Source organism: Orussus abietinus, unplaced genomic scaffold, assembly GCF_000612105.2.
Source record: "Orussus abietinus isolate OABI.00-Male unplaced genomic scaffold, Oabi_2.0 scaffold100, whole genome shotgun sequence".
Taxonomy (NCBI): domain Eukaryota; kingdom Metazoa; phylum Arthropoda; class Insecta; order Hymenoptera; family Orussidae; genus Orussus; species Orussus abietinus.
In genome coordinates, this window is record NW_019394268.1 from 151157 (window position 1) to 162393 (window position 11237).

Consider the following 11237-nt stretch of genomic DNA (forward strand, 5'->3'; position numbering starts at 1 on the left):
ATAGGACAACCGAAGAGGTGGCACGAAACTCGGTGTTCAGAACGGAAGGTCAGGAATAGGCGATTATAGGATTCGCTAGGAATGCTCGTTTAATTAGACGTACTCATTGTTATTGTTCAATAAGTTGCTTTATTTTATATTACTACATTAATTATTTTACAGTTAAATACATCAGGTACCGCAAGTGCATAAGTTGTCGAGCGCGTTTAAAAGAATATTAGAAAATTGTCCAGTCTTGTCGCCAGCTCCTTCTCTCGTTTCTTCGGGTTGAGACTTCAAAGTGTATCCGACTATCTCCTGGTTGCTCGATGTAAAATCCAAGGCAAGGATTCCCTCTGCTACTCTCTGAAAATTCCGAGAGACATCACTCTTGAACAATAATAACCCACCAAACATGGTTACGTAACATTAATATTACCGTTAAGAAGAAGAGCCCCTAAAGATGGCATCGATCCGAGAACTAGCTGCAAGGTAGAATTTTGAATGAGATATTACAGCTCGTACCCGCCCAGCATTTCGTGGATTTAAACTTGCCGCCGTATACACTTGTAAGCCGTTCATGACCGCCAATGTACCGTGAGATAAAGAAATTCGAACTTCTCTCTTTTTTTTAACATGCATCTCTTCTATCTCGAAGGGAAATCGCTGCATCTCCTTTTAAAAAGTAATTCATGCGAGTTTGTGAATTGTTTCAGGCCGAACGTACAACGACTTGAACCAGTACCCCGTATTTCCGTGGGTACTCACCAATTATGAAACCAAAGAACTGGATCTCAGTTTACCCAGCAATTATAGGGATCTGTCTAAGGTACTTACTTAATTTTCATTTGTGGTTCGGACTTGGATTTAAAATCGTGTAATTTTCTTCTTGCAGCCAATCGGTGCACTGAATCCCAGCAGGCGAGCGTACTTCGAGGAACGTTTTCAGAGCTGGGAGCACGATAGCATACCTCCGTTTCACTATGGTACCCACTATTCAACCGCAGCCTTCGTTCTCAATTGGCTAATTCGCGTGGCAAGTATCTCATGTTACGGATCGTGTCTAAATTGCATTGTCGAGTATATCAATTAGCAACCAGGGTTGCGGATTAACGGAAATATCTTTATCGTTGACATCTAATGGAACGATATTTCAAGACGTTTCGGCCGAATCTCTAGAAAGTCGTGTAAACGCTTCCAAAATGTCGGTAAATGTTTAAGCTTTTCCTTGCTGCTTTCTCGAGCGGTCCAGAATATCGTTTACAGCCCGTAAATTTTAAGAGGGTACGTTTACTAGGGAGTTTACACTAATTCAAGGCCCCTCGGAACGCCTCCGAGCGTCAAAGATTCCCGCCCACTTCATTAAATACTTCCAAGTAACAAGAAACCGGCGAAAAAAATCTCGTTACGGAAACTTAAGCAAGAGTATGGATCGATAATTACGATTGCAGTTTTGGGAGGGTAATTGGACATTTTTTCCATTGCATGAAATGAAAGAAAAATCATTTAAAAATTATACAAAGAAAATGGACGGAGATACGATAGCAGTCTTTTTTTCTCAAAGGACAGAAATAAAGTCCCCCTGTAGATGCAAGACGCGGATGAAAGAGAATATAAACCCAAATGCCACTTTGTAGAGGGTGTAGCGATCACGGGTGGCTATTTGTCGGCATTCGTCGCTTCGTCACTTCGACGAATGATCCAGTGACGATGAAAGAGCCCCTGTGACTGAAACCCGAGGACAAAGTGCCTCCTATAAAGTGTCTCTAAGTGGCGGGTTTAAAGAGATGCCGCCTTTACCCAGTTTCAACGCGCGCCCTTTAAATGGCACCCATCGTTTCAGCCTCTCGACGCTCGCATCGTTGCACTTACGAGTACTTTGTGCTCTATTGTCAGTTCCTATATATTGTTATTTTTTTTTTTCATGATTGTCTTGTAATTTTGTAGGAACCGATGACCACTATGTTCTTAGCCCTTCAAGGTGGCAAATTTGATCATCCCAACAGACTCTTCTCCTCCGTTGCTCTTTCCTGGAAGAGCTGTCAACGTGACACTTCCGATGTAAAGGTTCGTTCCCGATAATTAAATCACGGTACTTTTAATATGGCTATCTTACAAAATTTAAAAGTGAAAGTTTGAACTGGTTCGCACGAATTCGAGAGCTATAAATGATGATTTTCTCCCTTATAGGAACTCATTCCAGAATTTTTCTTCCTACCGGAAATGCTGGTAAACAGCAATCGCTACAGACTTGGCAGGCAAGAAGACGGTAGCACCGTAGGGGATGTAGAATTGCCTCCCTGGGCTTCTTCGCCCGAGGAATTTATCAGAATTAATAGAATGGTACGTTATGAAAAATCTCGTCACGAAGGGTATATTGTTTAACGTTTCTCTTTGAATTCTAAATGTCTGGAATAATTACTCTAGAAAATGACAGACATCGTTAAATGGCTCCAGTGTTCAAAAGCTTTACTAGCTGGCAAAACCAAATTACATTCTGTGCACCGGCAGAAAATTAAACAGGCCGTTAACCTTCTGTTTTTTTTAAGTGATTTATTGCCGCTAGCTTGAGATTTAAACCACGCCGGTGACATTAATCATTACCAAAAACTCTTCGAGGTTTTTATTTATCTCATTATTTTTCAGGCTCTTGAATCCGAGTTCGTCTCCTGCCAACTTCATCAGTGGATCGATTTGATATTCGGTTACAAACAGAAAGGTGAGGAAAACGACTAATAATTGAAACTGGAAATGTATAGAATGAAAAAGTAAGGTGTCCGGGGAAAGCGAGCAAAATACTAAATTTAACACAGACCCTTGACTGCGCGAAATTGATCTTGAAACGTCTGTCGCGACTGGACGAGTGTTGGGATACGTTTGCACAATGGTTTGCCCGGTGGACGCGAGAGTTCCCTTGACGGAACGATGGTGTCGGTACCCAGAAGTCGGACGACGTTATGTTTGCGCCGATGTTAATTGACGGTGGCGCCTCTATATCCGGCGCTTCTCCGAAGATGTCCACGGCCTCGAGAGAACGAGGGGCAAGAACACGCGCCCGCTCGTATGGAAGGAATTAGTTTTTAGTTAGCTTCCATTCGGAAATCCCCGAGTCTCAACCAATTAGGCACGTGTATAGTTCACGACAATGCGTCCCACCAGTAATATGTAACACGTTTACGAGGGCAGTGCCATGTATGCCCGGAAATAGCACGGGGGGATGGGACGACGGGCGCCCCATCCGGAACCATGCTCGTTTTCACAGAAAAAAAGATTACGCAACCTAATATTTATCTATATTCAAAGTAATTTTCTCTACCCCGTCCCGTGTAGGTCCGGAAGCTGTTCGAGCTACTAACGTCTTTTACTATTTGACGTACGAGGGGAGCGTCGAGTTGGACTCCATAGCTGACCCCGTCATGAGGGAAGCTATAGAAAATCAAATTCGAAATTTCGGGCAAACACCGTCGCAGCTTCTAATGGAGCCGCATCCTCCGAGAAGCTCGGCGATGCATTTGTCCCCGATGATGTTCTCGAGCATTCCCGATGACGTTTGCATGACCATCAAGTTTCCCTCGAATTCGCCGATTTGCCATATTTCGGCTAACACCTATCCTCAGTTACCGTTACCTTCGGTGGTCACCGTTACCACCGGTCAGCAGTTTGCCGTCAACCGCTGGAACACTAGTTATGCCGGTACGTTTAAAAAAAAAAAGAAAAATTAAGAACCGACCAAGTTACCAATGTATCAGTTATGAAAAACGATGTAAACCGCTTGATTAATTTCAGCATCCGTACAATCACCCAGTTATGCCGATACTCCTCAAGCACAAGCTGTAAATCAACCGCTGTCAATGGACCCTGTGCTATGTAAGCATAAAAATAAGCCATGCCCGAAGTTATCGATACGATTACGGCGTTTCTAGATAATTTCACTCAAGTTTTAACGCAACGTCCCGATGTATTTTCTTATCCAGCTCAAACCGCGAACAGCTCGAATCCTGCTCTACGTCGGCACTTGGGTGACAACTTCAGTCAAAAATTAAAGATTCGTAGCAACTGTTTTGTAACAACGGTGGATAGTCGTTTCCTCGTAGCGTGTGGATTTTGGGACAACAGCTTCCGGGTTTTCTCGACGGAAACTGGTAAGTTATTATATTTTTCTAAACACTGTATGCTGTTAATAACACTATCTTTTATGCCACGTTTCTAGCAAAAATCGTGCAGATAGTCTTCGGCCATTACGGGGTCGTAACTTGTCTGTCGCGTAGTGAGTGCAACATCACGTCGGATTGTTACATCGCTTCCGGAAGTGCCGACTGTACTGTACTGTTGTGGCATTGGAATGCCAGGACTCAAACAATTGTTGGCGAGGGCGAAGCCCCCGCCCCCCGTGCAACGTTAACCGGTCATGAGCAGCCCGTAACAGCCGTTGTCATTTCTGCCGAATTAGGACTCGTTGTCTCTGGATCGTACTGTACGTCATTCACTTTAGCACTACGGTATAATTCTTAATCTATAATCTACACATCTTTCTAACGTTAACAGATGGACCCGTTTTGGTGCACACCACTTTTGGGGATTTGTTGCGTTCTTTGGACGCACCTACTGGATTTTCATCCCCTGAAAATATTGCCATGTCTCGCGAAGGAGTCATCGTTGTTAATTATGAACGTGGTCATATAGCTGCGTTCACCATAAACGGCAAACGTTTGCGACACGAGTCTCACAACGATAATCTCCAGGTAAAATTAACGAAATTCGTAAATATGGTTAAACATTGGAGAGATTTTTTTTATAAGTGTTACGATTAGTAATTCATATTTAATTCAATTATACTAATTTTTAATTTTGTCGGTATAGTGCTTGCTGTTGAGTAGAGACGGAGAATATTTAATGACCGGTGGTGATAAGGGTATCGTTGAAGTCTGGAGGACGTTCAATCTCGCTCTACTTTACGCTTTTCCGGCCTGTGAAAGCAGTGTTCGTTCTTTAGCACTTTCCCACGATCAGAAGTAAGTAAATTGCACGTACAAATTTTTTGGGTAGCGTGCACGATAACTATGCGATATAAACGAATGTTATTATTTTCAGGTTTTTACTGGCTGGTCTGGCAAACGGTTCGATCGTGATATTCCACATCGATTTTAATCGGTGGCATCATGAATTCCAGCAACGTTACTGAAATTATGGTATATTCTGCTTCCGAAAGTATGCCTTTGTTCGTTAACAAAATGGCCACTTCGGATATTCGAGGACAAACCTCTCGATCGAATTAATTGTCATGGTGTTTAAAGAAACGGAGAACAAAGCAGGAATTACCACCGAATAACAAAATTAATAATTGCCGACTAAAGCTGACTGGAGCACTACCGATTCGTGTCATGGTAAACAGAAGAACGAAAAGTTTGAAGGGCTTGGAAAAACTTAAAGAGACATAAAGAATAACCGGATTAGTTGAATCGACAAGACTATCCAAATCTATAATAGTAGCTGAATATATGAATATGCTGACACAGAGTATAACTACTCGAGTAAATACGCTGAAGTTTGCAGAATTCGCGGGATCAATTTGACATTTCCAATTAAGTTGGCTCGCGTGGTAATTGCTATAAATCGTTAGGTATTTTCTGGTACTTAAATGCGCGTACTTAAAGTGTATACATCGCCGATCTCGTTAATGGACATTTGTACGTAGGTCTTTTTCGTGGCGAAGAAAAGAACCCGACCCGATACTTAATCAAACTAGCCGAACTTTCCTATGACTGCGGAGTCCTTATTGAGTTACTACTACCGTCGCGATAGGATCACGAATTATGAATCATGCGATCACCCCGAATTAATACAGCATGAAATCCGGTTCAGGATAAACTCCGAGCAGATCAGCAATAATCGCTATTAAGTTTGACGAGTTAAAAATCGGGCAACACTCCGGAAAAGTGAGCACTTCCGCGTGCGAGCTGCCTCTCGGTCGCAACTTCTTGAGGTAATTTATTTCGGGATTTCAATAGAACCTTTCGTAAGATTCTTCGATCCGAGGAACGCATGAAAGACAAAGAGGAAAGTGGTAGTAAAGATGATAAGAGAAGAGAGAAAGGGAAGCTTCCAAACGCCGTGCAAGCTTCGGATAAAGCGCGAACTCGCGCGATAACGCTAGTCAATTACAGAAGAGCGAATTAGTGCGGAAGGACGGATTAATCCGCTGTATAAAAAGATGCGAACTAATCCGTTGACATCCCGATCGCTGGAGGCTTCCTGAATTAAGTCGAGGAAACGCGAGCGACGTTAAAACATTTAAAAGTAAAAGAAACGGGAAAGAGAATAGCGATTCGATGAGAGATGCCAAACTGCGCGTAACTTATTTTTATGCGTCGACTTACACGTAAGGTTTGGCGTATTAATGATATATCGTGTTTAGCGGGTCCCGTTGTAAATAAAAAAAGAAAAAAAAAGTACCATTGTACCTAGGTATAGCTTAACGCGAACGCCCCAGTTCGCGTGCAACGTACTGCACTAATTCTGCGCCGACATTGCAAACGCTCGTACTGACTTCCGGCTGTAAATCCGTAGATTTTATCGAGTTCCACGGTATGCTCCGAGAGGAGCCTATAACGCAAGAGAACTTGTACATGTAAATCCCCGCAAAGCTAATCCCCGACTTTCGCGTCCTTCGAACGAGATCCTAATTTCATCAAAGCCGTCCAGCTTAACTTCGTCAGGATATATCTCTTAGTATTTTCGCATGCGACATTCTATCGATATGGATAATTCCGATGAATTAATTAGGCTAATGGGCCCCGCTTTGGATGGCAAACGAGGTGCGAACTAATCGCCGACGTTTTGGAGAATCTTAGCAAATCTCCGTATTTTAGGGTAGTCCTTACAAAATGACGGTGATCGGTACTTCAATTTATTTTCTAAGGACTATCCTATCGAGTATGCGAGCAGAGACAGGCGTTAAAGTGAGAATATACAATTTTGTTCATTAATATGTGAGAGTGATGTTCAGTGTGACTGTAATTGTGAAATTGCAATAGGGTGGTTGACAAGTAAACGCAAGATTGCGGCAGCAAACGTAATTGTACGATAGTCATGGTTGCACGCTGCTTAAATGAATTAATGTTACAATTTATATGTGCACTGCTGCATGATGATCACTATCTCCTCATTGGGTAGATCTCTATGGTGCAATATTACAGATACGACAGATTTGACGATACTTCGTAGCGGCGATTTTAATTTATCTATACTAGAACTTGTGAGGTTGTAGAAACCAAGTCGACGCTGTACTCAAACTGAACGTTAGTTGATCTTATATGAAGATGTACTAAGATCTCAATTGAGTTAGTCGACGCATAATTCGGTTTTCAACTTAATTCCTTTTCACGTTACATGGATTTTTTGTGCTATTGCAACCGTTGTTAAGCAAGTTCTTGTTTCCCTTCTTTTAAAGTCACGCACATAATGCCGTAGCTAGTCAAGAACTGCAAAATGTCATTAACCGTTTGCAGGCCCACTTAGCTGTCGATATGCATATATTTAATAGACACTCTACAGTTAAAAGTAGATATCTGTAAGTCCACGGAGTCATCATTGTAAGCGACGCGTGATCGGGCTTGTCGCATCGTAACGCAACTAGTTCATCCCGCCTCGATACTGCTGTGAATGATGTCTTTTTTTTTAAGCTCATCTTGCTATACGACGTCGGGGTAACGAGCTCCATTCTCGATATCATGCAACGATCTCGTTAATTGGCCATTCACCGAGCTGATAATTCCGATCGTATTGCCGAATTAAAACCGTCTGAAGTCTTAACGTTCCGTACTAAGCACGTTAATGTAACTTAACGCATTTATTATTTACAAATTCTTTTCGGTTGTTGACGTTTTCAAGACGTTAGTTTGTGTTTTAAAAAAGGTGTAAAATTTATTTAAAAGTGAATTAATCCGGTACCGGTTTCACTTACGTCCCGTGTACGAATACGGTCGTACATTGTATGAGAATTCGAGAATCGAGTTCCGATAATCGACGAGAATTTTGGGAAGCGAAGAAACGCAGAGTTCGTGCCTGATTAATTTTCTTGCAAAATGCGTGATTCTAAAGCGGATTCACGCGATTTCCGCACGCGGATACGCGGCTCGTTATGCAGGCGCGTCACTGTATTATTTTTGCAAGCATAAAAAAGTGATCGTTAACAAACAAAAAGAATTAGGAAACATTCCATCTGCATTTCATATTTTCACACTTGGCATGCGCGCAAGTCGCCGAAGTAGCGCTGAGTCCTTGTTGGAAAGATTCGACAAACTCGGACGAACGTGGGCAAAAGCACAAAGAGAAAATGGTCAAAAGTATCGTAACTAAGTATTTCTGCTTTTGCCACCCGAGGACGACTTTATTGACTTTTTTTGGAAGGCAAGCAAGCTCCCGAATTGCGCGAACCGCATCGACGAGCGGCGCGAGTCGATGCGAATATGAAGCAGAGTTTTTATATTTGTTTATACATATATATATATATACATAATATATATACATATAAATATATATATATATACATAGGTGTGAATGCTGCAATTTTCAAGGCAAGTTGTTAGTGAATTCCCTCCATAATGCAGAAACAAAAAAAGAGAAGAATGAAAGAGAGTAAAAACGAACGCGGGGAGAGATCGCGAAGGAAAGGAAGTTAACTCAAATCAATTTCTGTCCGAACTTAAATACACTTCGGTATAAAATAATGCTACTATTTTAAATATAACGCTAAGTACAACGCTACGAGAGTTTGCCTATATTATTATCGTATCATCTTTATCGTTAATACACGGATTCGGATACGGAGCATAGATTTGTATATTCGAATTCGCGGAAGCACATTACATGTTTACGTGTGGACATAATTTTAATTACCCCGCCTCGCAGTCAAAAAGAGTGTGTATCGATAACGCGAGCATTGCGATAAAAGGCCGTGTAAAGTTCTATTCGGTTCGTCGAAGCTCGAACCAGACAGTGTTAAAATAAAGTCTAGGCTATCGTACTTATAGTGTTTATATGAGCGTAGCTACGAGGAAGAAAACGAAAAGAGAAAAACGAAGTACCGAGAAAAAAGAGCGTTACTTTAGCGTTTCGCGCGCTTTCACTCTAGACTCGTGGTCTGCCGGATTTTCGACGATTTTTCAAATTGCGGAAATTCACCGAGAGCGTGTCTCGAAGTAACGGAAAGAGTACGCGAGAATTACGGTAGATCCTTTTTTCAATAACGATAGCTATAACGATAGGTAGGTCTCTAACCGCATATAATTTCCTCGTCCGTACGAAACGATAATCGGGAGGTAGACGACTCTAGGTTTGAAAAAGCAACATTCACCGTAACTTTAAAGTTTGTAACGCAGGATTTGCGATGAAAATTGCAAATCGCCTCGTAATTAATCTCTAACCGCGCTTGCGCTCCCCCTTTTGGGTATTCGATATCGCTGAGAGTATGCAAACAAAAGTCGTAGAATTAGCGCCAATAGCGCTGCGAAAAATGGCCTAATTTTCAATCGGTAGCCACGAGACGTTTTTCAAAAAATTATGGAGGAACGAGCCGATTTTAGCGCGATCTAAATGCCGGGATGCGAGTCGTGTACGTAGGTTGCAGGAAAAATAAATGGATTCAATAAGTTTAACATAACGCAAATTGCGCCAAGTACCTCTTACCGGCAAGTAGAAGTACTTAAATCGTTGCTACTTACTTATGGAGTAAGCTCTATTGCTTATTTTATACTTAGAATTATCATAACGTTTCGATTAGCAGTGACATAATGGGAAAGTTGTATCCTAGCATAAGGTAGACTAATATGTAAAGATAATTAGTAAAATAAATTAAAAGTACATTTGATGTTGCAGACGGATCATTATAATTTCTGACGATCCTTTCCAACCTCGTTTACAACGGTAATCGACTGAACGCGTTCCTCCATAAATGAAAACGTGGGAACGAGTACTTACCGATTGATGTTTGTCGGTGAGCCGAGTTGAGTTTGTCTACAGATGCGACAATGTTTGATGTAATATTCGGTGCACTATAATCTTTCATTTATGGACGGACGGCGGATTCGGATTCGGATTTGGATTCGGATTTGGATTTTGAGACGAATAGAGACCGTTACAGAGCGATCGCGGAGCTCCGCCTCGCGCGGATGACGAAACCCGACTGCCCTAGTCAAAACAACATTCCTTCGCTAGGACAAAGCGCTTCGACGCGACCGCTTCGTCCCCGACAACGGTACGCAAATTACCAATTAGCGGATTTACAGTATATCGATTTATTATACCTTACGTTTGTTTTACAATCACAACGGGACATTACATGTCCAAAATGCGATATAGATATGTACTCATTAGAAAAGTATGCGCATGTTAACCGACAACGACACCCCTAAAACCTCGATATACTCTAGCCCGAAATTAGGAGAATTCTATCGAGTAAGACCGATACTCGTAATCAAATATCAAACTTGAAAACTGCAAATGTGGGTCAATGGATAAAACGAATAAATTGAAACGGTTTAATGCAACTTTAGGATTTGAAACCTGACGATGAATCCTGCCTTACCAAAGGACGCATCCTATGATTTATCAGACATCTGGACTAAATATTCTTATATTAAATAATGTCAATTTGTTATTTCTTCACTTGGATTATTTCTTGAAAGTTTTCTACGCCTAACGTTTCCGATATTATATTCATTTCGCATTTAGATTTATACAATACCTAGAGAAATATTTACTTCCGTTGGTGACAGGTACAGCACTGCGTGTATTATTGAAATAAACTATAGTTTTACTAGTGGACGTGTTTCAAGTAGCAATTAAATGTTTAATGTTTTCTAAGGACTTGATTTTCTCATCGGAAACCTCCGAAAATATGTTCTCCATATGTCCATTAAGTTAATAATATATGCCACTTATGAGTCTTGGTGAAACACAAATTTTCTCGCTTTTTATATATATATACTTAATATATATATGTACTTAAAGTTTATCGTACAAAACAGCACTGTGCCACATTTTTATTATTCAAGTAGCTGCAAATGATTCAATGACATTTGCAAGTATTGTAATATAGACAAATTTCTCCAGGAGTTGTTTAATTAAATCGTTAGAAGCTGACAAATAGCGTGACAAGGTCTGGGTGCAAATGCCATGAAATTATAAGGCGTAAGAAAATAGTATCTTTTTCAACGGTATCACTTTCAGAAACATGTGGCAGAATTTTATTTTGTACC

General features: G+C 41.1%; 1 protein-coding gene across 13 annotated transcripts in view; it reads left to right on the forward strand.

Moving 5' to 3' along the window:
- Positions 1 to 9854, forward strand: part of LOC105702683 (neurobeachin) — a 107438-nt gene extending 97584 nt beyond the window's left edge. For all 13 annotated transcript variants that reach the window (XM_012430421.1, XM_012430496.1, XM_012430431.1 and 10 more), the window contains 12 exons: positions 696 to 808; positions 875 to 1015; positions 1927 to 2046; positions 2170 to 2322; positions 2626 to 2698; positions 3310 to 3672; positions 3766 to 3846; positions 3954 to 4121; positions 4190 to 4453; positions 4525 to 4721; positions 4840 to 4991; positions 5071 to 9854. In XM_012430421.1, the coding sequence (XP_012285844.1) occupies positions 696 to 808; positions 875 to 1015; positions 1927 to 2046; positions 2170 to 2322; positions 2626 to 2698; positions 3310 to 3672; positions 3766 to 3846; positions 3954 to 4121; positions 4190 to 4453; positions 4525 to 4721; positions 4840 to 4991; positions 5071 to 5161 (1916 nt within the window). In that variant the 3' untranslated portion in view covers positions 5162 to 9854. The remainder of the gene's footprint in view (positions 1 to 695; positions 809 to 874; positions 1016 to 1926; positions 2047 to 2169; positions 2323 to 2625; positions 2699 to 3309; positions 3673 to 3765; positions 3847 to 3953; positions 4122 to 4189; positions 4454 to 4524; positions 4722 to 4839; positions 4992 to 5070) is intronic.
- Positions 9855 to 11237: the final 1383 nt, after the last annotated feature.